General features: G+C 50.1%; 10 protein-coding genes across 10 annotated transcripts; 5 read left to right on the top strand and 5 right to left on the bottom strand.

Annotated features, from left to right (window-relative positions):
- Positions 1-1,417: 1,417 nt before the first annotated feature.
- TGAM01_v209881 (uridine kinase) lies at positions 1,418-3,283 on the bottom strand (the record flags this gene model as incomplete). The annotated part of the gene is made up of 9 exons (XM_018810350.2): positions 1,418-1,901; positions 1,951-2,182; positions 2,242-2,311; positions 2,369-2,454; positions 2,526-2,568; positions 2,620-2,764; positions 2,828-2,877; positions 2,976-3,053; positions 3,128-3,283. The coding sequence occupies 9 exons, from the start codon at positions 3,281-3,283 to the stop codon at positions 1,418-1,420; spliced, it is 1,344 nt and encodes a 447-aa protein (XP_018656435.2).
- Positions 3,284-4,912: 1,629 nt separating this feature from the next.
- TGAM01_v209880 (hypothetical protein) lies at positions 4,913-6,150 on the top strand (the record flags this gene model as incomplete). Its single annotated transcript, XM_024550659.1, has 4 exons — positions 4,913-4,915; positions 4,980-5,056; positions 5,264-5,459; positions 5,668-6,150. 4 exons carry the CDS (start codon positions 4,913-4,915, stop codon positions 6,148-6,150), a joined length of 759 nt encoding a protein of 252 aa, XP_024404608.1.
- A 455-nt stretch (positions 6,151-6,605) lies between these two features.
- Positions 6,606-7,325, bottom strand: TGAM01_v209879 (hypothetical protein; the record flags this gene model as incomplete). The annotated part of the gene is made up of 3 exons (XM_018810348.1): positions 6,606-6,915; positions 6,984-7,088; positions 7,144-7,325. 3 exons carry the CDS (start codon positions 7,323-7,325, stop codon positions 6,606-6,608), a joined length of 597 nt encoding a protein of 198 aa, XP_018656433.1.
- A 281-nt stretch (positions 7,326-7,606) lies between these two features.
- Positions 7,607-8,335, top strand: TGAM01_v209878 (hypothetical protein; the record flags this gene model as incomplete). The annotated part of the gene is made up of 5 exons (XM_018810347.1): positions 7,607-7,654; positions 7,719-7,733; positions 7,955-8,105; positions 8,180-8,245; positions 8,310-8,335. The coding sequence occupies 5 exons, from the start codon at positions 7,607-7,609 to the stop codon at positions 8,333-8,335; spliced, it is 306 nt and encodes a 101-aa protein (XP_018656432.1).
- Positions 8,336-9,639: 1,304 nt separating this feature from the next.
- On the top strand, positions 9,640-13,577 carry TGAM01_v209877 (hypothetical protein; the record flags this gene model as incomplete). Its single annotated transcript, XM_024550658.1, has 3 exons — positions 9,640-9,702; positions 9,965-10,337; positions 10,444-13,577. The coding sequence occupies 3 exons, from the start codon at positions 9,640-9,642 to the stop codon at positions 13,575-13,577; spliced, it is 3,570 nt and encodes a 1,189-aa protein (XP_024404607.1).
- A 1,246-nt stretch (positions 13,578-14,823) lies between these two features.
- TGAM01_v209876 (minichromosome maintenance protein 6) lies at positions 14,824-17,810 on the bottom strand (the record flags this gene model as incomplete). Its single annotated transcript, XM_018810345.1, has 3 exons — positions 14,824-14,940; positions 14,998-17,476; positions 17,536-17,810. 3 exons carry the CDS (start codon positions 17,808-17,810, stop codon positions 14,824-14,826), a joined length of 2,871 nt encoding a protein of 956 aa, XP_018656430.1.
- Positions 17,811-18,517: 707 nt separating this feature from the next.
- On the bottom strand, positions 18,518-19,126 carry TGAM01_v209875 (hypothetical protein; the record flags this gene model as incomplete). The annotated part of the gene is made up of 3 exons (XM_024550657.1): positions 18,518-18,559; positions 18,621-18,919; positions 18,985-19,126. The coding sequence occupies 3 exons, from the start codon at positions 19,124-19,126 to the stop codon at positions 18,518-18,520; spliced, it is 483 nt and encodes a 160-aa protein (XP_024404606.1).
- An 897-nt stretch (positions 19,127-20,023) lies between these two features.
- Positions 20,024-21,284, top strand: TGAM01_v209874 (cyclopropane-fatty-acyl-phospholipid synthase; the record flags this gene model as incomplete). The annotated part of the gene is made up of 4 exons (XM_024550656.1): positions 20,024-20,089; positions 20,150-20,808; positions 20,860-21,115; positions 21,174-21,284. 4 exons carry the CDS (start codon positions 20,024-20,026, stop codon positions 21,282-21,284), a joined length of 1,092 nt encoding a protein of 363 aa, XP_024404605.1.
- Positions 21,285-21,306: 22 nt separating this feature from the next.
- TGAM01_v209873 (RNA exonuclease 4) lies at positions 21,307-22,269 on the bottom strand (the record flags this gene model as incomplete). Its single annotated transcript, XM_018810342.1, has 1 exon — positions 21,307-22,269. The coding sequence occupies one exon, from the start codon at positions 22,267-22,269 to the stop codon at positions 21,307-21,309; it is 963 nt and encodes a 320-aa protein (XP_018656427.1).
- A 366-nt stretch (positions 22,270-22,635) lies between these two features.
- Positions 22,636-26,511, top strand: TGAM01_v209872 (hypothetical protein; the record flags this gene model as incomplete). Its single annotated transcript, XM_018810341.1, has 5 exons — positions 22,636-23,053; positions 23,140-24,216; positions 24,610-24,892; positions 24,960-26,167; positions 26,234-26,511. 5 exons carry the CDS (start codon positions 22,636-22,638, stop codon positions 26,509-26,511), a joined length of 3,264 nt encoding a protein of 1,087 aa, XP_018656426.1.
- Positions 26,512-26,656: the final 145 nt, after the last annotated feature.

The following is a 26,656-nucleotide window of genomic DNA, read 5'->3' as shown; positions in this document are numbered from 1 at the left end:
TCTAGGTCGGGAGGAGAGCTTGGTGAAGCATCTCAGCTGTGTACATCTCGCTGTGGTGGCGGCTGTGCGCGGGCTGTTGGAGAGAATGAGACGCTGCCTGGTGACGCCACTCGCTGCCAGGCGGAGAGATCCCAGCGCCTTTGTTGAGGTCACCGGCATCGTCGACAGCAGGTCAATTGGGCCGATACGAGTCGTTGACCATGAAAGCCCAAGGCAGCCCCTCGCGCCAATTGATCGTTTTGCGGGAGCTCGAAGTCGAACGGAGCAATAGCTTCAAGTTGTTTCAGGCAAACAGCCAATGCCTCGCTATTCTATCCGTTAGTGCGGAAAGCTGCCGCTGCTCGTCTATAACAATGAAATCAAACGTGATTATGCGAGATTTGTCTAGAGACGTCCTCCTCCACGCACACGCAATGTGCGCCTTTTGCGATTGATATAGCTCGGCCCTTTGACTGGACCACGCTACTCTGGATATGCCGGCGAGGCTCATGTCGTCATAGGCCTCAGGATTGGGCTACAGGCCCCCACTAAAGATACAAAGTGCGTAGCTCTTTAGCGCTCCAGGGCTTCTTTAGCGACCCAGGAACGCCGATGTGCGATCGCTGGAGCGATCCGCCGATGCAACCTCGCCTGTCTGGGCAATGATGTTTTTTGCCGTGGAAATGCAGATTTTGTGACGCAGGGAAATGATGAGGAGTGGAGGCAAAAAGTCTAGCTAGGATGCAACCATGATAACTTGCTATCAATTATTATTACTTGCGTGCTGTGTGCTCTGTCCGTATGCTGCTGATTATTAGGGTAGAAATATTGAAAGCCAACGAGCGATATGCATCGAGGTGCCCAAATGAAGACAAATAAACAATAGGCCTCGATATAGAAAGAAAAAGATGAGACAGAAGGTAATAAAAAAAAAAAGAGCCCGCAGCCAGCCATCGCCGTCACCGTGCGTGTTATGAAGCCGGAATGCGGAAGTCGGCTGTTGAGCTTCGGCCTCGCGGCGATGTCACGGCCGCCGACACGGGCTAGCAACCCGGCACACCTCCGACAGCTGAATTACTGTAGCAGGAAAAGAAAAACGAGGATGAATTCTGATGAATTCTTCTCATAATTCTAGGCAAGCAGTATCCGTGTCATGATACTTTGCAATATAAAACGCCCACAATCGCTCACCCTTGTTTGTTTCAGATCACCATATTTGTATCAGTTGCAAGCATTCATTCAAACATCCAAAATCCAATAACATGTGCACTCATGTCATCATCAGAGCCGTCAAGCAGTTGTCGTCGCCGGCGGCTAGCACCTGTTGTCTCGCACGGTCTAAATGGAACCATCAATCTCGTCGTGTATCATGCGAGTAATATAGCGTGATGATATATAGATTTTTTTTCTCTTTCTTTCTTTAGGAAATGCAGGTCGCTTAACAACGGAAATACCTCTTTTCAACCCACCGCTGCTCTTGGTGAGGTAGGAGATTGCACACCACGGCCGTAATCTCTGGGAATACCGTCATCAACCTATGCAAGCCAACTTTTCCAGCGGAATAAGTTGCCAGGACGATACGTTCCAAAGCGACGCCGTGGTCGACTAGAACCTGAACAGCCATGAGAGCTGCTCCTCCACTAGCCATCTGCGTGTCGAGCAGCAACACACTTTCATGCTCGTGAATATCTTCCGGGAGACGCAGATAATGAAGTTCCGGTTCGCCAGTTGAATAACTGGACTGGATCAAGAGCCGTCCTGTTCTGCAGTCTGGAATGGTCTTCCTGAGCGCCGGTTCAAAGGCTGATCCTCCTCGAAGCACAATTACAGCGCTGACTTCTCCCTTGGGTCGCAGGCCGTTGTACTTGTAGCCCGGTGGCGTCTCAATTGTCGTTTCTTCGAACTGGACGTTATTCAGAGCCCTATATCAGAGTGAGTATGCGTCCCCGTTTGAGTTCATAGGTGACCTACTGTTCGACGATCAAAGCGGCGAGTCGATCGAAATAAAAGATAAAGTCCTCGGCGGTAGTGTCTATGTCTTGGAGAATGGTGTTCATGAATTTGATTTGAGGTGCTTCGCTCATGACCACGACGCGCTCGGAGAGGGGCTCATCTCTATCTCTGACCTCAAGCCTAGCCAGAGCCTCTCGATGGTGTATTGACTTTACAAAGAGCTTCTTTTCGATGAACTGAACCATCATATCTTTACATAACTCAGCACCTTTTTCAAGAGGAAAGAGGAAACCTCGAGCTTTGACTTACCCAGTGCAACTTGGTTCTCGATTCCTCGTGGTACGATTAAATCGGCCACCTTACGTTGCGGCTCGACGTACTAATAATTCAGGTGAGATGAGCCACGTCAAACCACAGCTCCGTCGAGAAACCTTACCTTTTCAAAATTCGGCTTCACGAAAGCGAACCACTGTTTTATACAGCCTTCGACATCTCGGCCACGTTCCCGAACGTCTCGGACAACTAGCAGGGCAGTAGTGAGCATTTGCGTCATCGCTTAATAACACTTCAGCGGAGAAAATGAAATGTCTTACTTCTCCGCGACAAGCAGGTGTCTGCATCAGCTTCGCAGTATATCTAAATGCACGTCAGAACTGATCCAACATCGTCATTTGCAATCAAGCATACTGCCATATCACATAGCTCACGGACTCGTGGGTCGTAGAGGGCGAAAATGCCTTCCAAGACAAGTACGTGTGGGGAATAAATAGATGTGGTGTTCTCCAGTCGTGCATGCTGGGCGAAGGAGTACACAGGAATCTCTGCTCGCTTTCTGGAAGGATTGAGTCAACAAGGATGTTCAAAGCTTGCTCCATGTACGGCAGATTATGGTTACCCAGCCTTCAAGTCTCGTAGGGAGTTGATGAGAGCGTCAAAGTCAATGGCCTACAAAAAGCATAGTTTAAGCGTCCGAGCGTGAGAGACATGGTACTTGCAATACAAAAACACCAGGGGAAGAAACACATCAAGGTCAGGCGCCATACCTCCGGGGAGTCGAAATCGTACGCATTGGCAAATGCCAGCTTGGATTGGGCAGGGGTCAAAGACTTATAGTATGAGTCCTAGTTTCATCATTAGTTACCGTGTTCAGGTCTGGCTGCGTTTCCTGGGGTGTTCATGCCATGGAGAGAATGACGACCCACGGCAGGTTGAGCTTCTTCACGATCGTCTGGGACAGCGTCGACTTGCCGGAGCCTGAGCTGCCCGCAACGGCAATGATGCTCACGTCTGCCCACGGCGGGGAGTAGTAAGCACGCTTCTGAACCGTGACATGGCTCTCGAGCTGCGACATTTCTACCGCCAGGACAAGTGCTGGCCCGAGCCGTGGGTTGGTTGGATCACCGTCAGGCCGTCGTTACGAGCAGGAACAAGCACAGGATTACGCTTTTTATCTTAGGGTACGGAGTAGCAGATGAAGTGGGAAACGGCTCGCGTGATCCCCACTCGGTGGTCGCCAAAGGTGAGTTTTGCCGGCACCAGGGCCAGAGGATGAATGTTGCCACGGAGGCGAGGAGTTTGAAAAAGCAGATAGAGGCGGGAGAGAATGGTGAGAGGGAATGAGGAGCGAAACGAGTGTTGATCGATGAGCAGAAGGCGGAACAGGGAACCGAGTCTTGATGTAAATTGACGGTCAGGGTGCAGCATAAAATCTTATCGGCTGGGCTGTGGCTTATCGACCTGCCAAACCCACCAGGATCGAGGCTTTCGAGGGCGCTGGACGGAGATGGCCGCCTCTACAGCTGGCCATCCGCTAGCGAGCGGCGGCGGATAGCCCCATCCAAGCGAAGCTTAAGCCGCGCGCTGATAGGCTTGGTAGGGCTTGGAGAGGCACGAGCACCTAAGCAGGCATGTGCCGGTGGCCAGGAAACCGTTCACATGGCTGCGTTGGTCGCGTCTGGGCGGCGGGCGGCGCGAGGCGGAAGAGGCCTTGAGATGAGGCGGTTTGGCGTCCAGATCCAGCCTCGGGTTGAGATGCAATTGGATGTTGGTGGTTGAGTTCCGATCAGGCAACCCTGTCTCGTGCTCCCACTGCCCTCCCTAGTTGGCTGTCCATAGCTGCTCTATCCTGTGGCGGCCAAATGGGATGAAAAGGGCCTACTCCAACGTGTCGTGTCGATAGGCATCCAAAAGCTATCCGCCTGCAGAATACGTTGGCATTTGGATACGGAGTACGTTAGTTTGCATTCTGCAGCCCGTTGATGTTGATATCTGACGGCTTTACGACAGGGGACTACGACAGGTACCCAGACAGGTACCCAGACATCTCGACAGAGAGAAGTCGAAAAAAGCTTACTTGTACCTATGCAAGGGGGTGTCCTCCCAGAGCATAGGCTGCATGCTTGTCATAATTGCTGTAGGCTGGTAATGCTGTCATAGTCTTGCTGTATCCCATACCCATAGCTTTTTTTTCCTTTATCCCCCGAGAAGCGAAAATTTTTCTCTTTGTCCCATCGTACCTAATTTGCTCTCGCTATCATGATCGTGATAACGCATTCTCAGGGCTCTATCCCAGCGAATTAGTGGTCAAGGACCCCGCTGGAAAGGGCAAACGCAGCCGCAAGAAGCTACTGTGGAGTCAGCTCCAGGCGTTCGCGCCATCCATTGGTCCGCTTGGATGACTGTACATGGAGACCGGGCCACCTCCAAAAAGGGCCTTCTCTGCTCCTCCGGCCTCTGCAGAAATCGTTATCCTTCCACAAACCAAACTTTTCCCTCGCTCTCAGCACTAGGCGCCACATTCGCCCTGTTCGCGAGCCTGCGGTTCCACGACTCGGCTTGCCAATGCGCTGAAACGTTGGCATTCTCGGCTTCCTTTTTGGCTGCCGCGCACGCCATGAGCCTCTTTATTCTCGCATAACCGCTGCCGTCGTACCGTAACTAGACCTGCTGCCGTCTTCCCGCTGGAGGACTGATCAGATTCATGGTACGATGCCGTGACGGCTCTGGACCTTGCACCCCCGCGCTACATGTCCTGACTCTCTGTGCAGATGTCGTCGGCTTCTACAGCTACTCCGGCTAAGCATGCCTTTGAGAGGCGTGTCGAGGGGGTCAAGTCTCCCAAAAAGTAAGATTCAGCCCCCCAACCTTGCTTCCTTGCTACTATTCCCGAGCAAGACCTCACATGATGAACATACTATCAATGGGAATCTCTCCGAGACATCTCTGCGGAAAACCGATATAATCTTCTTCTTTCCTGACATTTCAACCACCCTGCCATTCTATTGATTATCCTCCACACCATGACCAGGATGAGTTATTAACTAGCCTGTAGCGATATTAATGCCTTGATTTTGGACTATTTGACCATGGAGGGCTACCCGAACGCGGCCGCAAGGTTCTCGAAAGAGGCAAAATTGCAGCCGCAGCAGGATACCTCGGCTATCCGAGCACGGCAGCAGATTCAGAACTGCATCCATAGTGGAAACATCCAGACTGCTATCGAGACTTTGAATGAGCTTGATCCTGAGGTATGTGCACCATTGTTCTCACATCTTCCAATTTTTTCTTCTTTGCCCTTATGATTAGAACACGAGTTTTTACATGCACCACGCATATGGCTGGTTTTCCGGCCTGTGATGAGAAACACCACTTCCTTTATGATCCTCTACTATATGCAACATTTCATTTTGACCCCGATTCCCGTTACCTGCGCAAAGCTCCTAACAGGCGACTTAGATCTTGGATAAGGATAAGGCCTTGCGGTTTTCTCTTCTGCGGCTCCAGCTCGTTGAGTTAATCCGGGTTAGCAATGCGTCCGGAGGTGATATTGGTCCTGCACTGAAGTTTGCCACGGAACAACTGGGACCGCCTGCTTCCACCAACCCTGCATTTTTAGAGGACCTGGAAACAACAATGGCTCTGCTATTATTTAATCCAGACTCCTTAGAGCCGCAACTCGCTGCTCTTCTCGACCCTAGCCTACGTCGTGATGCTGCGGACAGAGTAAACAGGGCTATCTTGGAAAGGCAATCGACCAGACGAGAGGCCGCCATCCGCCAGCTCGTGAAAATGCGAGCCTGGGCAGAGAGTGCGGCGAGAGAGAAGGGGAACGGCCTCCCAGAACGTCTCGATCTCGGATTGGGAGGTGACGAGTCCCAAAGCCAAACATGGCGAGGATCCGGTTCTGAAAATGGACATGAATCCATGATGACGACTTGAACAATTGAATTTCGTTCATAACTTTGGCGACTCCTTTTTCTTTGTGCGGGTTATCATTCTATAATGACGATTAATGCTATGATATAATTCTGCTTCAATACTTTGAGACTGAAAAGAGCAGTCTCGGAGCGAGTCCTTCGTGAACTGAATGCTTAGTGCACATGCCGTAAAAGAGATACTACTAGATATAGAGGACAGGCCACATCGGTCGGCTATTCATGCTATGAAGAAACACTTCTGCTTGCAGAAAACAGAGAGGTTCAATATGTACCTGTGCCGTAAGGTAAAACGACATGTTCTCACTCGGTTAATTGACATGTTTTCACTCGGTTAATTAACATGTTCTCACTCGGTTCGTCTTTTTCTTCAAAGGCGTGACCGCGCTAATGGAAATTTGACAAAATGTTTGCTTTATCTAATAAGTATATATGTATGGAGCAAGCTTAGTAGCTGCTCTATTTTGTTCGAATGTGCTTCAACTTCTTTGGTGAGTATAGGAAGTTGTTTGCGTAGGCTTTGGGTGTGATCTTCCGAGAGTTTGGCTCTTGGACAAAGTATTCGTAGCCCTGCTTCTCAGCAAAATGAATGGCGTCCTCCTTGGATTTGAAGTTGATGTTGGTTCCCTGCATGAAATCTCCCGAAGATTGCCAGCCCATCAACGGGTTTTCCCAACGATGTCCCTTGGGCAAAATATCCCAATCCATTCGCCAGCGATCACCCCTGTGATCTCCAGATTGTGTGGCTGGTTTGGCCTCCTGGTAGATTCTGTACCGGGAATTAGAAACACCAACCTTTACAAATCTCAGGCTATAGAAACAAAACGTCAAACTAACCGAACTGTCCTTCCTTGGAGCTCCATAGGGGCACCAGAAACGGTAGCGGCAGGAAGAACGTCCTCAGTGCCGTCCTGCACGCGCTTGGGGACCGGAGTATATGTGCTACACATTGTTAGTAACCAAGTTTATCGCAAAGAGACGAAAGTAGCTGTCGTACGAAGTGGCTTTGTCGAGGGGAACGTCGTAATCGGGCTGGTTAGCACTTGGCATCGCAGGGACGACGTCGGCGGGCTTTGCCGCAGAGCTTTCGAAGCGGCGGGGGATAGACGCCAGCGCGATGCGTGGGCGCATGGCGTTGCGCACCAGGCGAGCAGCCGACTGTGTTCTGAGAGACGCCATGGCGAAGGAAGCGAGCCTCTCAATTGATTGAAATGGTCTTGTCCGCGATGGTCATGACGGTGGTTTGCGGCGATTGTTCAAGGTGGGCTTGAGCAAAAATGAGGGGCGCTGATTGGCTGATGCGGAGCGATATTTTACCGAGACGAGTGCTTTTCGGCAAGAACCTCTTGGGCGGATCATGGTTCAAATCCAGCGATTTATCGACGACCTTTCGCCATTGAGCGCCTCCAGACGTAGCTATCCGCCATATTTCAAAGCGTTTTCCCTCGTAATCCGACATCATGAGCTACGTCACCCGCCGAGCGCTTTCTACGCTCATCCCTCCCAAGGTGAGACTCTTCCCAAGCGGCATCCGAAATTGCCTGCGCCATAATGCTAATATGCTGTGATTAGATTGCCTCCCCTAAGGTATGAACAAAACCTACGATGATTGACGAAGAGAAAGGAGAAGGAGGAGGAGAGAAGGTTTTCTTCTTTGGATTACGCATGCCGATGTCCCCCAAACCAGCCGAGTTAATAAGACGCAAATGAGCGAGCTGCATTGCGACGAAGAATTGCGAATTCACGAATCGATCGAAGTGCGGGACCATGAATAAAACATTTAGCTAACGAATAATGCTTGATGTTAGGCAATTGGTGCTGCTCCCGATGCTCTGCGCATGCAGCGTGTCGTGAGCTTCTACGAGAAGCTCCCCCGGGGTGCCGCTCCCGAGATCAAGGGCAAGGGTCTTCTCGGCCGCTACCAGGCCAAGTACTTTGGCAAGAACCCATCTGCTACGCGTATGATATAACCAAGATCTAAAAACATCCCGGCTTTGAAATACAAAATTGGCTAACTTGCTTCGGACCTGTAGCTATTGTGCACGCCCTGCTTTTCCTCATCGGCATTGGCTACGCCCAGAACTATTACTTCCACCTGCGTACGTATTTGAGGCTGTTGATTTTCCGTGACATTCTTGCTAACGCTGTCTAATATATATCTAGGCCACCACAAGAACAATGCGCACTAAAGTACTACGGATGGTTTGTTGAAGCCTCTCTCTCGACAAAAAAAAAACGATGAGCGGCTATGTAAATAGACTTTAGAACGGTGTTGTCATAGACACACTTGGGCTCCCTTATGTACTATCAGACACGCATTGAATACCTGTTTCTCCGACAAATCTAAAGTGATGCGCAAAACTATGTTGATTTGTTTACATTGTTACTCTCTTTTCCCCGCCTGTCCTTTCACACTGTCGCCCGTAAAGTTTCATAGCGCATTACCAAGTGTGAATGAGCATAATGGTACATGTAGTAGACTGATATAACGGCGAGAGGTTTTCTTAGATCAAAACATTACTCTATGCCCTCAAAGGATGCCAAGGCACTAGTACATATGACTGATAATAGATCGTCAGACTCAGCTGGCGAACGCACCTAGAATATAAAAGGCATGCTATGCATGAGTCACTACAAGGAGGATCTGCTGATGCTGACTGGCCGCCTGACTGACAACCGCCAGAGAAACAGCTAAGTTAAAGGCGTTCGTGCATTCATACAATGAAGTCTGTTACAATCAAGATCGTTTACGATGGGATCACTCTACCCCAAAGAGAGGCCTTCAACTTCTATTTGAGCATTATAACAAGTAATGGTAATAGGCTTTGAGAATGACGTGCAAAAGTTAAAGGCCACTGTGTAGCGGCTGTAAACCCTCCTAAAACAGCACCCGTATGGGGGCACTATAGATCTTGAACAGGCGCCATTGCACCTAAACAACTTGCCATGCTAAGCCTCTTTGGGTGGCACAGCGCTGTGAACAGCGGCGCACGGGCCCCTCCACCCAGGCCAAACTTTCCCACTCAGCGCTAGGCCATAACAGGCTCCTGCAGCTTCAAAATCAGGTCGCCTTCCACCTCACCTTCGCTATTCCAGACACATCGCAGCCGAGTTTCTCAACACCGGTCACTGCTCTGACGACTCCTTCCAAGCAACACCGAACCTCATTGCGAGGCCCAGGAAGAGAGTATTGACCCCGAAACCTCCGCTGTACTCGTCACCGCCACCGCCGTCCGCCCATCGCTACTGCCAGCTTCGTTCGCGATTCCGCAACCCCCCTCCTCCTCTCTTCTCCTCCTCCTCTACCTTCCTTTGTCGATATCGCGTTGCGGCCTTGCCTGTAGTCTGCGTTGTTCAAGACAGACGAGCACACACAAAGGCTTTTTAATTAAGTCGAATATTTGAAGGAGCGACTTGATTCTAGGCCCTAGAAAAAGAGAGAGTTCGCTTCCTTACGGCTCCTACTGGCGCACACCTGCCACAACGACGGATGATGGCCGCTGAGCCCTCCACCGACAATTCAGCTGATGTGTTTGCCTCGACTGAATCACAACCTGTGAGGCGCTTTCTTCTTCCTCTTTTTTACTTTTCAATCGGGAGACCAAACGTCATCTCTGCGGTGACGTTGGCGCAGGCTTTATCTTTTTGGTTCTTCTAGGTGTAACGGCACCATGCTCTTGAAATATGCTAACAATGTGTTCCTTGAGTCGCAGGCCACCGACTCTCAACATGGCGAACCGGTACCGCCAGCTGCAAACGGAGGCTCCCCTCTCCCTGAAGACATCGCCAATAAGCGGATTACGAGTGTCGAAGACCAGATCAATTCTGCCGACGTTAGTGTGAGCGGGGGATCAGATACAGAGGCATCGCGCGCAAAGGATGGGGACAAGGGCCAGGTCCGCGCTGGGGCCTCCACGAAAAAGCCTGCGACATTCAAAGCTGTTTCTGTCAACAAGACCTTCCTCGCCTCCAAAGCGAACCCAAATGTCTCATCCAAGACCAGCGACAAGCCAGCCGCGGGCTCTAGTACCCCGCCGACTGGCTCCGCCACCTTGTCCATATCACGACCACGTTTAGTTGCCAAATCAGGGAGTGGTACGGGGAACTCAACTCCAAGGTTCTCGTCACTGACGAATGGCGGAAAGCCGGCGGCTGCACCTGACCCGAGTGTTGTGTGGAATAAAAACAGGCGTAGGTCACCCAACACGAGAGAAAAAGATTTCTCTTTTGGTGCTAATTCATTGGTTCAACATATGCTTACATTTTTGTCTTTTCCTTCTAGCTACACCTGTCCCAGAACCAAAAAAGTTGACAGATGAAGAGCTCAAAAAGTATGGAATTCACATGGCTAGTCGCCTAAATGAAGACGATACACAGGGCCAAAATAAGTGGGCAGATATTGACGACGACGACGATGATTGGGAGCCCGAAGCGATAACTTGGGGAGACGGCACCAAAACAACTCTCCCCCATCCTGATGAGGTCTCGACACAGGCACCAGAGCGTGCACCAGATTCGGCCAAGACTTCTGTCCAGGATAGGCCACCCTCTCCGGCACCGCCAGGCGTGGCAAATATTACACCATTGCCAAAGTCAGGAGGACTTCCGTCTGGGAAAGGGCTAGTGCTCAAGAGTGCTGCTCAGGAAAAGCCAGTTCTAGTTGCCAAACCCCCAGCGCCACCAGCGCCCGCCAAATCTCCATGGGCTACTCTGCCCCCTATCCCGAAAGCATCGCCTGGTCTTGTAGAGTCTGCGCATCCACCACGCGGCGGCATGAAAGAGTCCCCCTACGCCTCCAACATGGGACCTCCACCTCCCAGAGATCTCATGAATGATGATTATTCACGTACCTGGAGAGATAGGCCTTCATATGGAAATAAGGAGCTTTTCAACTCTCGGTCTGGTCGATATGAACCTGTTCCTGATCGGCGCCCCTCGATGCGATCCGACTCTCAGACCAGATACCCTGCTCTATTGCAGCGTATGCCTCCGTCAGAGCACCCGGCCGAGCCTTCACCTGCATTCCAAACTAGCCGCGCGAACCAAGAAGTCCCATTTGGACGACGTAGGGGTTCGTCCAATGTCAGCGGCGGCAGCGGATCGTATCTTCAGCGCATCGGTAAGGGAGGCGATGGCTCTATGCCGCCGCCCCCTGATTTTCTCGGCGTCCGTAGAGGCTCTTTAAGTGGCTCTGTAATAGAGAGCCCGGTTTCTCCAGTGGCGGCATCTGTGATGAGTCAAGGACAATCAAGACACCAGCCCTCGCACGATATGGATTCTCGGCCGTCTCCCGGGACAACGTATGCTGGTCCTCACCATGGGAACCCACATGCTGAGATAAACAACGGGCCTGCTCCTCACCAGCTTGAAGACGATATTGAATATCAAAAGAAACTGATGCGTGAGGGTGTCGAGCTCGCTAGAAAACGCCGACTAGAGGAAGAGGCTCGCGAAGAAGCTGCACGCCGAGAGCGTATACAAAAGAAACTCGACGCCCTTGGACCTCCTCCCGAAAAGAAGAGCGAAGTGAAAGATGTGCCCAAGGACCGTGAGGTGAACCAGCACTCGGTATCTGGCCCGCCTGCCGAAAACCCGTCTGCGGTTGAGAATCCTCCAAGCCAAGCGGATTCTAGTAAAGATGGCACAGTCACTATAACCCGTATTGAAAAGCCCGCATTCAGCCAGAAAGACATTCCATCGGCGAACGTCGTCCCACATGGCCCGACACCCAGGCGGCTCTCACACAGCCAAGCCACAGAATCTTCCAATGTCTGGGGAAGTTCTGCACCTCGGCCAGATCGGCTCGCATCATGGAATTCGGGGGCACAACGAAATGTCTGGAGCTCTCCGGACAACAACAACGGGCTTGGGAACGGCACGTTCAATCCCATTATCGGCCGCACGCCTGCTCAACCAGTCTCAACCCCCAGCGCACCTGTTCCTATTGGCCCTCCTACTATTGCGCAATCATCTTCTCATAATCGAAACCAGGTCCCATCAGTAATTGGCTCACGTGCTAGTCGGTATTCAAATCTAAGTAACGACATTACGAGCAAATGGGTGACGGCCGTGGCTGAAAACGACAAAAAAATAAGTGCGACGAAGATGGCTGAACGGGTAGGGCGTGACCGTCAGCTGGCCGAACGTGGAGCTACAGCGGAAGATGTTCAACCCACAATCAAAGATACTTGGCGCCCAGTTCATAATCCTGGCGATGGAACCAGACACGTCGTGGGCTCTACTGAAGGGAAGCCTAACATCACGGACCCATGGAAAGTCTCGCGAGACGATCTCACCAGGGGCGCTTCTTCTGCAGATGACCCCATCTTGGGAGGCCAACCTACAGTTATTGGTAGTGGAGGTAGTGGCTCTGTTTTGCCTCCGAATGGCCCAACAACTCCTCAATCGCGACCCTCTCGCTTCTTCCCTGCCAGAGATGTCCGTATGGAGATTGGCATGGCTGAACCACTACGACCGTCTTCGCCATCTCCTCCGCCGCCAACAATGGAGGGCCACCCGGCATACGAAGGGGACACCACACGCCCGCATGTCTCACTGCCGAAGCCGCTACCAGTAGTCAAACTACCCCCTGCTATGGCTGCCGCTCAGGCATCTCAACCAAAGCCGATTAACACATGGGCCAGCCGTGCGGCTGCTAGAGAAATTTCTCGCGCTCCTGTCCATCAGGGTCACTCTATGCGACGACCTTCTGAGACGTCACATGAAAACTGGCAAGATAAAATCAATAATCTTTTAAACGGCGGGAAAACATCTCCCCAAAAACATATGGGAGTAGATCCTGCTAGTCGGCATGCGCTAGATCATACGACTACCCAGACTTCCACAACTGTATCTCTGCCTTTTGTATCGGTACAACAATCAGCGGGAATTCCACAATCATTAACCTCAAAACCAATGGCAGAAGAATGCTTTGAAGAGCAGGAAATGGGCTCTCTTCCACAGATCAGACTCCCACACAAGGCACCAGAAGCAGCGTGGCAACCTGCAGCAGGCGTAAAGTCAATGCCCAAGAGATTTTTCGTACAGCCGACTGTTATGGAGCCATATTATTTTGCCTCCGAGGTTGTTGGTGGCGGAAACGCTGTACGGATTTACTTCCCAGGGATGAGTGAACCTAAGGTGGCCACTATCCCCTTTTCTGCGGCCAGGGGCGGACGAGGAAGCCATCGTCCGTCATCACGACATCGAGGCGGTGGTCACGGATCTCGTGGAGGTCCTAGTGGCGGAGGCAGCGGCAATGGGAATGGGAATGGCAGCGGCGGAAACGGCAATGGTAGCAATAAGAGGGAATTCGCGAGTAGCTACGGGGATTCAACGACCTCAAATAGCTCTGGTCGTGGCGGCCGCGGCGGGTACCGCAGTCGCGGATCTGATACCTGGAGTCGATATTCCCGCGATCAAGCTGCCTAGCTGAACGACTCACAGACACCCTTGTTCACCTTCTTGGGAGGCCCGGGTCTGGCCTTTACAGACCAGTAACATAACGGCACATTAACTTATTTTTGATTGTCCTCAGTTTGTTGGGGCACCGTACGACATCTTGAACTTTCTTACAATTAACGAACGAAGCTGAGAGATAATTTTTTTTTACTACTCGTCGTCTCTGTGTACACTGGACTCAGCCGTCTCAGATAGCACAGGGGCAAATGTGTACAATTTCAACACGCGTTATTTTTGACGTATTTGGTTGCGCATTGGTTTTCTGAAAGGTATTAACCAGTGTTCTTCAAGGCATTGCGAACGGATAAGGGAACAGAGACAAAGGAAAGGATAAGAGAGAGAGAGAGAGAGAGAGAGAGAGAGAGAGAGAAAGAGAGATGATCTCCCGTCTGAATTAAGGCTTGTTAATTTGAGCCAGATTTTCATTTCTGTATTTGCCAGTCACTGGCTACTGCCTACCGGTTCTCTAAGGGAAGAGGCATTGTCTACAGGAGCAACGTGGATTGAGAGAAAGCAAACAAGCAATTTTCGCATTCTCACGCTCGCAGTACAGCCTTCCATGATTATTACGACCCAAAAAAACTCTTTTGTGCGATCTTTGGCCTCGTACCAGTTTGGTAGGGTGTCACTGGTATAACTGTACAAGTACAAATATGGAATACGGTGTCCTGGGCATACCTTGAGCCCGACCCCTCTAGCTACTATTAATGAACTGACGGACGTTTGGGCTTTGGAAAGCTTGCGGAGCAGGCTTCTGGCGATTTGAAGGCCCTCATCACCTTTTTTGAGATGGAAAGGGGAGGGATAAATGGGGAAACAAGGTGCTCGTTCACATTGACGTGAAGTAGTGCAATATTCTACAGAAAATATGCCAAATGTGTTGAACTTTTTTTCTGCTCATTACAACTTGTTTCCTCTCGCCGTGCCTTATCAATTTGGTTTAGTGAGATGATGTGGTTTTATTATTTCTCGTAGATCCTGGTTTAGTGAGATGATGTGGTTTTATTATTTCTCGTAGATCCAATATGTGTTTTTTTTTCTATCGTGTCATTACGTTAATGCATCCATGCATCCATGCAGCCATCCAACATCCCTTGACATCTAGTCATTTTTATATACGCATTCCTTCCAACTCCCAAACTCCCTCGGTACTTGGTTTCGGTACTTGGTATATCATTTTATTACTGTTTCTCCCTCTTCATCATGCTTACTTAGTCTAAATCTCTTCAACCGCGCAGTTGGGGTGCAGAACATAGACGACATTTGCTGGTGTAGCTGACGGGCCAGCGCCATCTGTAAGGCCTTCGCCTCTGAGCGCCATGAGGATATTGTCCTAGTAAATTGTTAGATCATGTTATACAGTACCATGATAATGGGAATAAAAACTCACCTTGACCATCTTTCTTAGAACCATATTCGCCAGTGTCTTCTCCCTGTGGTAGTCCTCTTCTCCATCCATCTCCTCTTCCTTCTGCTCCAGGTACCAGTTGATAAGAACGCTGCCCTCGACGCCGTCGCCGATGCCAGCCTCGTCCTCATTGACCCTTTGGACAAACATGTTCATCATAGAGACATACATGTCATAAGTGATTGTGTGCTTCCTCCTGGCAGGGGCGATTTGCTCTGTGCCATCTTGGCCCTCTTCCGCCATGGCAGCATCGCCTTCGTGGTCTTCCGTAGGGGTGACTCCAGAGGCCGTATCAGCAGCGCGACGGAGTGTCTCACTGTCTTCCTGAGTATCATCCGTCTCCTCCATTTCGACATCATCGTGCTCAACAGAGATGATACTTTGGCGCAGGAGGTTGAACGCTTCGATGACCATTGTAGGAGTAATATCTTCAACGCAGTTGACCTTGGCAATAGCCTCAGACAGACGAATCATACTCTCCAACTGACGAACCGTAATTCTGTAAGAGTTCTTGCCAGCGCCACCCTGGGCGTCGTCAGCTCGGAGTTCTTTGTACTTTTCAACAAGGCATTCCCTCGCCTCATCTGTAAACTCAGGGCGGAATGTCCTTGCAAAGCGGATATATCGCTGCAGTTGCTCGGTGCTGAACTCAGGAGTGATAGCCTCATCGCGGCGCTGGTGGACTCTAACAATATGCTCAGATAGATGGCGGTCGAATGACTCGGAGCACTCATCCAACACTACGAAGAACAGATCAAAACGGGACATGATAGGCGCTGACATGTTGATGTTGGCGCGGAGAGTGGTTTTGCGGTTATAGCGACCTCCAACCGGATTTGCCGCAGCCAGGATACTGGTGCGCGCATTGAGTGTTGCTTGAATACCGGCCTTGGCAATAGAAATTGTTTGCTGTTCCATGGCTTCGTGGATAGCAACCTGATCAACAATATCCATTTTGTCAAACTCGTCAATGGCGCAAATACCATTATCCGCCAGCATAAGTGCTCCGGCCTCGATGGTAAACTCTCCTGTCTCCTCATCCTTGACAACGGCAGCTGTTAAACCAGCGGCAGACGAGGCTTTACCACTAGTGTACACTGCACGTGGTGCAAAAGAGCATACGTATTTGAGGAACTGGGACTTGGATGTCGAAGGATCTCCAACAATGCAAATGTTGATATCACCTCTCAGTTGCATTCCCTCAGCGGTAGTTTTGCTGACTCCAGACATGAGTTGCAAGAGGATGCCCTTTTTGACGACTTCATGCCCATACACTGTTGGCGCAATTGAGTTGACCAGCCGCGAATATATGTGATCGCCGTGGACCATGGATCGCAGGTCCTCAATCTCTGAAGGATTCATAGACGCCAAGACTGCAGCTTGGGCTTCGTCAACCGACTCAGTACCTTCAGCACCGTTACGATTATTCGTAAGAGCATTGATAACATCCGCAGCACCACTTGCGGCAGACTGGCCAGTGGACGTGGTATCAGGCGCAACCATGCAAGCAAGGAATGCCAAGCGATAAGTCAGATCTCGAACACCAAGGGCTTTAAGTCCAGAGATACCGTTGCCGCCAACATCAGCTCCACGAGGTGCGCCGCGGTCGTCACGGACCGCTGTAGGGCGCAAACCAGGAAGACCTAGCTGACTGACATCCGGTACGACAATCAGAGCACCGGTAAAGATGCATTTTTCACCTGCTTTGGCTCGATCGACAATCTCACCTCTCATGATTACATCCATAGTACGGGGCATGCTGCCTGTGGGGATCTCGGAACTGTTTTCCTGGATGCGGACTTTTTGCCAATCGACAAATGTGCTATGCCTGATATCAAGCTGCCATGAGACACGGTTTTGACAGGTCTGGTTGGGGCATTGTGTTGGTTCGGTGTATCGAAATGTCTGCTCGACGTTGGGAACGACAGCACGGCAGGCTTCGCAAACAAAAGTAGCCAGAGACAATTCAGGTCGTACTTCTGATGTTCTGGTAACGGTGCCGGAAATAGATAGCAGCTGGCCGATGTTGGCAGCCCTCAGGCCTCGAACTCGGGAGACAAGCGGCAGGTTATAAAACGCAATGGAGAAAAGCTTGTCGGTCTGCTGATGCTCGTTCTTTCTCTGGGACAGGTCGCTCTGGGTTGCTGAACCGTACTGGCTAGCGCCAGAGGTGCTCAGCTTGCTGGAGGCGGTGGCCTGACGATGCTCGCGGAAGTATTGAGATTCATATTTGGCAATCATGTTGTGCAGCGCAGCGGTAAGAAAGGGGAGAAATCGATAGTATTGGCGTATGATACCGTCTGCAAGACTGCCGTTCTCCCAAGCGGCCAGATGCTTGTAGTCGACATAGAAGGTAGAGAGCTGGTATGTTCGCATGCCCCTAATCTGGGCAATGTAGTACTTGTTCGTTGTGGCGGCACTCGAGGGGGGGGCACCTGATGAAAGAGGATCTTCGATGAAGCTGATTCCTGGTAGTTAGCAACGGCCGCTGAAAAAACCACGTCAAACATGAAGCCTCACTTTTCGATGAAGCCCTCAAAGTGCTCCTGGACGAGGATACCAATCCGGTCCTCCACCTTGGGGATGCTGGCAGCATCTGGAATGCGCGAGCTGCGTGGAAGCTGGTCGTCCGCAAAGCCGTCAGCGTCGCCATAGTCGTCAGCTCGAGGCGTGCCCATGTTCTCTGACGGAGGACCCCGCGGCCGAGTGGATGAGGACGAGGGGAAGCCTCCAGGCCGCCTCTGCGGGGCTAAGCCGTCCGACATCATGAAGTTGGAATCGCCGGGGGTAGCCATTTTGGCCCTGAGAATTTCAATAGCAATTGGCCAGGGGCAGCTTCAGCGCGAGTGCGAATGCGAGGAGAGGCGCAATTGAAGCGATGCAGGTTGGGCCGTGCCTTGGGCGAGCTGGTGCAAAAGATTATCGGAGCCAAATTTGGAGGTGAAGTGGGCTGGATCTGGTTGGAGGGAGCAACGCGCGTGGAGCGCGTCTCAGGGGTTCCGTTTTAGGGCTAGCGCGACGCGAAATTTAATTGATTGCATTTACGTGGGACTCGAAGCTTTTGTATGAATTTATACAGTGCCTAGATGCCATGTAAGGTAGGCATGCTGCTAGTATTATAGAACACCGTGTTATGCATCGGGTCCTTGACTTTCAGTGTTGAAAAGAATATGAAAAGCTCTCAGCCAGGGTATTTTGCAAATCACTCTCTGATTTTCAAAGCATTTCTTTTCGTTCTTTCCTCCGTATGGCGGCGTCTACTCCCTCCCAATGAAGCACTCTTTTTGGTGCTAGCCACCTCATCATGCAAGCAAATGGTTTGTAGAATCCAATGGCCTAGGTACGTAATGAGGTATCAAAAAGCTCTATATACGGCTAGTCATTCATCACACTATTCAAGTAATTTAGGCACCTCCAAGCCATTGGTCTTCTGCAGTAAAGAGCGTGGGTATCATGAAACAATCGTGAAGCGTGGTGTAATTCACGGCCGTCGTGTTAACGCTCATTTCGCAATTTGGCCGTCCTCTGTATAGTATGAATGTATCTGTTGAACGAGAGAAGCAATCAGTCATCAGGTCTCCATCCATATCTGTGCATCAACTTACGCTATCTGCCACCTGGAGCCATTCCTCCACGCCTCTTAGATAAGGGTCCGACGAGGCATCAGCAAGCGTATCGTGGGACCAGACAACCATCTTGTCGAACTCAGTCACGGTGTGCATTGTTCCAACTCTAAGAGCAGATTCATCTTCTCCATCTTCGTCCACAATCATGACATCCGGCTGCTCGGCTGCGGTAGGTTCGTCGTCTTTTCGTTGGAGAACGACTCCTCGATAATTTGCTGGTAACGATGCAGTTTTCCCCTGAAGTTTCCTGCCTCGAAGATAGGCGGTTCTGGTTTCGTCTAACAGCAATGCATATATCAGAATCTACCGTCACAAACCCAAACTGTGGAGAGCTTGTGCTCACTCTCATCTACACTGGGGCTCCAATAAGCTGAGGACGGCTCGATCGACCCGGTGTGGTGGACGCGGCAAGGGAGTACATTGACGGTGCCCTGACTCTTAGTGGCTTCGTCCTTGCGAATTTCGAGCATCGGTGGCTGGGCCATGGTGAATCGTTAATTGGATGATGAATGGAACGTTGAAGGTGCTGTCCCTCGGCTCGCGTCGCATTGAAGCAAGACGCGCTACAGCTTAATTAAATCCTTATCTAATCTGAGATCTGCCGCGATCGCGGAGCATTTGCGGGCGCTAAACCAAAACCGGAGCTACTATGCGAAACACCGCCGGGTAGCTTCTTCGATCCATGATGGCGGGAGCCGTTGCTGGGATCTCAGATCGCCGGCCAGCCACCCAGTTGCACATATCGAGACAAATGGATTCTATACGTGGACTAGTAGCATCCGTAAGTCGAATCAGAAACTCAAACTCCTGTTTAAGTTTAAGCTACGGCAATACCCATGAAGTAGCTGCCATCAGCTCAGTATGGTTTATGTCATTGGTCACTATCCATGGTGACGAGATTTGTGAAGCTTCAGCGTTGCGAGGACGGCATTGGCGTCAAGCCACATATTGAGAGCCAGATCTGGGTATATATAACGTAACATGGCTGCTCTTCTCTGTTCCACAGCGGGTGGCCTCTCGTCATTGTTTATTTCCCTTTGTAAGAACACCATAGCGGGAGAAAGCTCTTATACAACATGTCAAAATTATTAAGTCAAAGCCTGGATGGATTGCGCAGCCATCTCGGGAGTCTAACATGGAACCCGACTCTCAGGGTAGCCAAGTCATCCGTTTTATCCATTTTGTCTCAGATACAAATCGGCACTCTGTTACTCGTCGACGAATCGGACCATACCAACAATGTCTTTGGACAGAAAGATGTCGAAGCTGTAGATAACATAAGTAGGGTCGCTTGGTCTCGAAGTCGGATCAACAACGCACCTCTTGCTAAAATTGTAATCAAGAGCGCGGAGTTTTGGATGCGACTTTTCTTATTCGCCGACATGGGGTTTGCCGAAGCTTATATGCTTAAGGATTTTGAATGTCAAGATTTGACTTCCTTCTTTCAGGTAAAATCTTTACTCAAAATTTGACAATTTGTTGCCATTTACTTATTGTGAGATTTACAGTTGTTTATCATGAATCGCAAACAGCTGAATAACGGCACTACGTGGTTTTCTCAGCTCTCGTCCGTTGTGTCTAATCTGGCCCGATCTACAAATACTCTTTCCAATGCTCTCCTCAATGTTTCCGCGCACTACGACATTAGCAACGATATGTTTGCAGCGTTCCTGTCCCCAGATATGACTTATTCATGCCCAATCTGGGATTGCAGTCAATCAGACGACGATGAGCCGTTGGAATCTGCGCAGCTGCGGAAGCTCACCTACTTCATTGAAGGTGCAAGAATACAGCCTAGCGATCATGTTTTGGAAATTGGCACTGGCTGGGGCTCATTTGCCATTGAAGCAGTGAAGAAAACTGGTTGCCGAGTGACAACCATTACTCTGTCCACTGAGCAGAAAGCCATGGCAGAGAAGAGAATTGAAGAAGCTGGATTGGGCGACAGGATCGAGGTTAGACTCCAGGATTATCGAGAATTACCAGTTCCAATGGTGCCTTACGATAAAATCATTTCTATAGAGATGTTGGAAGCTGTAGGGCAGGATTATCTCGCCAACTACTTCAACTGCGTACACCAATTACTCAAGCCCAATGGAGGCATCGCCATAATTCAGTGTATTACAATGCCCGAAGGTCGCCATGAAGCGTACTCAAAGTCTCAAGAGTAGGTATTAACTGGACTATCCTGAATTTGCAAGCTTGCTAACGGCTCTAGTTTTATCAACCAATACATTTTCCCCGGCGGCTACCTCCCATCCATTACCCAGGTCCTGAACCACATCAGCTGTCAATCTCAGGGATCTCTCATCATTGAAAAGGTAGATAATATTGGCGGCCATTATGCCAAAACGCTCCGACTTTGGAGAGAAATCTTCTTGGGTAGATTTGAGGAAACCATTCGACCTGCGTTGCTCAGAGAACATCCTGATATGACCAAGGAAGCCATCCAAGTTTTCCGCAGGAAATGGGAGGTAAGAAAGGACACCTTTTGGATTCCTGATTTCTAGTTGTTGGCTTGACCAGATGTAGTATTATTTCTCATACTGCGAAGCCGGCTTTCTCACCAAAACGCTAGGTGATGCTATCATCACAGTCGCGCGCGAGGGTTCATCGGAATTGATGGACAGAATTCCTTTGTAAGATCTAGAGACAGTTGTGTCTATCATGACTTCTTTTTGTTCTTCTTTTTCGAACGAGACGCGCTGGTGTTGGTTGTCTGTTTTGGAGTATATCGGTTCATGTTGTCCATGTCAAAGCCAGATTTGTGCTTTCGAAATAAGAGCATAGTAGCTCGAGCATCCTCCGTGCTAGAGTGCGGACCACTTTGAATCTCAATACCAAGAATTTCTCTAGCAAGAACTTTCAGTGCCGGCTTTCGCCCATGGCCATACTTTTTGAAGGCCGGATATTTGGCGGTGTCGCGAATATTCCTTGGAGAATGGCTGAGTTTGAGGGCTTCCAAGTCATGCTTGATATCGTGACCAATCAGAATCCTGTCTTTGATGATGTCGTCGACTTCTTTTTGAACTTCGCTGAAATCTCGTGCGAATCTCATCTCTTTTTGAGAGATTCCGCTCACGGCCGTTCTCCAGTTGGTTACACGCTCGACCGGCTTCACATATGAATCGTAGATTTGTCGTCCGTGAAAATCAACAGCGCTAATACGCGCCAGCGCTGATTCATGCCCGCCCGGTCCGACTCCCACCATCTCGCAGTCGATGGCGACATATTTTCCAATCTCGACTCCACTAGAAAGGCCGTGGTTTACTTTGTCTTTCTCAGGCCCGAGCATCATCGAATTGCCTTTCACTCCAAGGCCATAGGCCTCTGCCAGCTCCTCGGTTGAGACCTCATGATCCTTGGCCCATATTGCCAGTGATGGAGATGGATTCTGCTTGGGCTTGTCTACCGCGGCTGAGCTTTGGACACCGCCCATTCTATGAGTAACTGCCTTCTTCTTGCGACTTGATGGAACACTGCTATTACTCTCAGATTTCCCAGCAGATTTTCTTTTCGCTGAGGATTGTAGCTGCTCTTCAGTCTTTCGTTTCAAAGGCGGCTGGGAAGCCGCCCCGGCCTTCAATCGCGCTTGAAGGATTTTCCAGTTGGAAGATAGTTCGGCCATCCTTGAAGATATAGGCCGGAGGAGCTTTCTAATGAAAAAGAAACCGCATCATGTGTTAGTTAGTCAAAATAACTGAAGTAGATTTTACTCTTGAAATTGAGCCTGGGTCTAATAGTGAAGTTTGTAAGAAGCAATCTGAGTCAACTATGAGAGTTAGTGCTATAAGCGTGCTTTGTGACTTTGGGAGTTAACGCTGTACTGAGGAAAGGCCTCCCACCGCCTTGCGATAAAAGATAAAGCTAAGCTAAAAGCGTATGACGCTTTTAATAGGTCATCTTATTCTGCCAGGCCCCTCGCATCGCATTCTCGATTTCCATCCAACTTTCATCAATCATCAACTCTACGCACATTGATAACGTTTCCATCATGGCTGGCGGCACCCCGCATGGCGAGCCATCTGTCGGCTCCGACACGCCGCGCCAGAAAGGCAAGGCGACGCCGGAGACGCTGAAGATGGGCTGCATTGCCTGGGTCGAGAAGGATGGCCAGCCGCGACGAGCCGAAATTCTGAGCATTAAAGAAACGAAGTCTGGGAAGCATTTCTACTGCAATTTCGACAATTTCAACAAGCGTTTGGACGAATGGGTGCCGGTTGCGAGGATCGATTTCTCACAGGACGTCGAATGGCCGAATCCCGAAAAAGACAAGCCAAAGGATTCCAAGACCAAGAAAGCTCCATCAGTTCAGCCGAAGAAGTCGCAAGTATCGAAGAAGGCGCAAAAGCGACCCGGGAAGCGCGAACAATCAGTTAATAGCGAAGCTACAACACCACATCCATGGACGGGTAAGTTCTGATAATCATATACCGCGACATGGGCGCTTTAGGCGGCCGCTCATGAATGGCGTTGACTGATTGAATCGCACCAACAGATCCAAACGAGTTGCAAAGCCAGCGAAAATCATCCTCAGTCGGGCCGGAAGCAGATTCACAACCAAACGTCAGTTTTATTGAAGCGAGCGCAACGCCAGGCGCAGGAGATGACCTGCTCGGCGATGAAAAAGAAGAGGAGGACAGGAAAGAGGACCATGGTTTTAGTCGAGAGGAAGAGATTGAAAAACTGCGCACTTCGGGTTCGATGACTCAAAACCCAGCCGAAATATCTCGAATCAGAAATATATCAAAAGTCCAGTTTGGGAAGCACGACTTATTCCCATGGTACTTCTCGCCTTATCCAGAGAGTTTTGGGGCAGAAGATATGATATATATCTGTGAATTTTGTCTCAGCTACTATGGAGATGAAGTAGCGTTCACACGACACCGAAAGAAGTGCACGTTGCAGCACCCACCGGGCAACGAGATCTACCGAGATGACTACGTCTCCTTTTTCGAGATTGATGGACGGCGACAGCGGACCTGGTGTCGCAATCTGTGTCTCTTATCCAAGATGTTTCTCGACCACAAGACTCTCTACTACGATGTAGATCCCTTCTTGTTCTACGTGATGACGACGCGAACAGATAAAGGTTTCCATGTTGTAGGATACTTTTCCAAAGAGAAGGAAAGCGCTGATGCATACAATGTGGCTTGTATTCTGACGCTACCACAATATCAGCGGAAAGGATACGGCCGTCTCCTGATTCAGTTCTCATATGAGCTGTCCAAGATTGAAGGCAAACTGGGTTCTCCCGAGAAGCCCCTATCTGATCTTGGTCTTCTTAGTTACCGTCAGTATTGGTCTGAAAACATTTTGGATATACTACTGGGCTACAATGAGCGGGATGAGAAGGCGACGATTGAAGCCATCTCGACATCTCTCGCAATGACGACGCAGGATGTGGAACATACACTGCAAGCCATGAAAATGCAAGTTTATCACAAGAGCGATCACAAAATTGTGATACCGGAGAAACTTATTGAGCAGCGGGAAAAGCAAAAGCTGAAGCGGAAGAGGGTTCTCGATCCCCAGAAGATTCAGTGGAAGCCACCAGTGTTTACAGCATCAAGCCGTACGTGGGGTTGGTGATGTAAGTGTTGGTTTGGCAGCAGATATGATATAATATGATTGTATGGGTAGTGTTTATGGGAGTTTTTGGGGTACACAGGCGCTTAGTAGGTGTTTTGTTGATAGCTTTTGTCTGTACTGAGCGCAATGGAGGTCTCCATCTTTTTTTCCCTGTCAAAAGTTACTCTTAGATTGATGATACCCTCAACTCAAAATACATTAACCAAATGCTGGTTTCTCTCCAATTAAAGATTTATCTGAAGTACAATCATCTCTAATGACGTAGGGAAGCTGATGATTTCCGAGAGCGGCAATGCAGCTAATAGAGCTGTCTAGCTCTGGGGGCGATAGTGCCATAGTGGGGGTTTCTGTAGTGCATGCAGGACCATTATTGCAGCAAGCTGTCAGCCAGAGTCTCTACACCTACCACTGCGCAGATACGAAGTGGACATTCTTCCCGAGCCTCCATCCACAGCACTTGGAATTGGACGAGGGAGACGTCGCATTGGCGATTTGCCTGTACTTCCACCAGAGGCCGGCATGTCTCTCCAGCTCTTCGCAGCCGCATTGCTGGGCTTCGGCGCAGTGACGCCGGTGCTTGGCCGGGACGACTCGCAGGTTCCGCTGCCCAACTACGCCGACTTCTGTCCTGATTATGCGCTCTACTCTACATATCGGCAGTTTGTTCCAGCCCATGTGTCCCCTTCATGATACCATATGAGCGTTAAGGCCTGACCAAAAATGCAGCCGTCCCTTCAGCACTGGCCCGCTGGCCTTGCCTTACCAGCGGCCAAATCCACAATGCCGAACATTCCAATCGGACGAAATCGAGAGAGTCATCAAAGAAGTGACAGATAGAATCAAGGATCCAGATCTGGCACGCCTTTTCGAAAACACATTCCCCTCTACGACGGATACCACCGTAAAGTTCCATACCAATGGCGAGAAGGAAACGGCGTTTGTCCGTCTCGATGGCCGGCGACAAGACGACGGCGCATGGGAGGGACCCCAGTCGTTTATCATCACAGGAGACATCATTGCAGAGTGGCTGCGTGACTCGACAAACCAACTACGGCCCTACCAGGCTCTGGCCAAGAAGGATCCCGCCATCTTCAGCTTGATCCTCGGTGCGATCAACACGCAGTCCGAGTATGTCATTCAGTCGCCGTACTGCAATGCGTTCCAGCCACCTCCCATCAGTGAACTATCCGTCTCTGCCAATGGTCAAGACGATTTGGTGCATCCGGCGTACGAGCCCAGTGTGGTGTTTGAGTGTAAATACGAGCTCGATTCGCTGGCGCATTTTATGGCGCTGGGAAATGACTTTTACGACCACACCGGGTCGACTGACTTTGTGAATAAACGGTGGCTCCTTGCCGTTGACACTCTGTTGGGGGTGTTGAAGCAGCAATCGCAGCCGACGTTTGATCCAGAATCGAACCAATATGAAAGAAACATTTACACTTTCCAGCGATGGACCAATACTGGCACTGAGACTCTCAATCTACAAGGCGTCGGAAACCCGCTGAATAGCGAGACGGGCCTGGTTCGCTCAGCGTTCAGGCCAAGTGACGATGCTACTATCCTAGGCTTCTTCATTCCGGCAAATGCCATGATGTCTGTAGAGCTTGGTCGGGCTGCCAAGGTGCTACAGGCTGCTGGTAAGAAGACACTGGCTGACAAGCTGGCCAAGTGGAGCGAGCAGCTTCGCGCTGGAGTTCTGGAGCATGGTGTTATTAAGCACAAGAAATACGGCGACGTATTCGCCTATGAAGTTGACGGATATGGCTCTTCCATCTTGATGGATGATGCCAACTACCCCTCACTTCTTGCTCTTCCAGTGATGGGATTCTGTGATGTAAATGACCCGATATATCAAAACACAAGGAAGATGCTGTTGGAAAAGAAGGGCAACCCTTACTATTTGAAGGGCAAAGGTTTCCAAGGAATCGGAGGTATGTTATCACATGGAGCCCTAGCAGTGAACAAGACAACAACGACGTTCTAACACATCTTTTTAGGTCCTCACATTGGCTTGGAAAATGCATGGCCCATGAGCCTGCTGCTCCAGGCCCAGACTTCAAACGACGACAAGGAGATCAAGGCATGTATCGACTTGGTATTGAAAGCATCCCCTCGAGGCCTCATTCATGAGAGCGTGGATGTCAATTACGTGAACCAGTACACGCGAAGCTGGTTTGCCTGGGCGAACGGCGTCTTTGCTGTGACGATTTTGGATTTGGCGAAGCGGAAACCGCACTTGGTGTTTGGGCCGGGAGCTGAGCCGTATGAGATTTAAGCAAACTGAGTGAATTGAGTAAATAAGATTCTTTATGTAAAAATGTTCAAACTCATTAGAAAACAACGACTCCTTCAGAGTTATTGGGTTGGGCAAATCCCACGCTAACACTTGCTTGCATTGAGCTTCAACTGTTGACTCCACA

This window comes from Trichoderma gamsii (genome assembly GCF_001481775.2).
Source record: "Trichoderma gamsii strain T6085 chromosome Unknown Scaffold_52.2, whole genome shotgun sequence".
In the NCBI taxonomy this organism is placed as follows: Eukaryota; Fungi; Ascomycota; class Sordariomycetes; order Hypocreales; family Hypocreaceae; genus Trichoderma; species Trichoderma gamsii.
The sequence above is the reverse complement of the archived record's forward strand: the minus strand, read 5'-3'. Positions and strand labels throughout refer to the sequence as shown.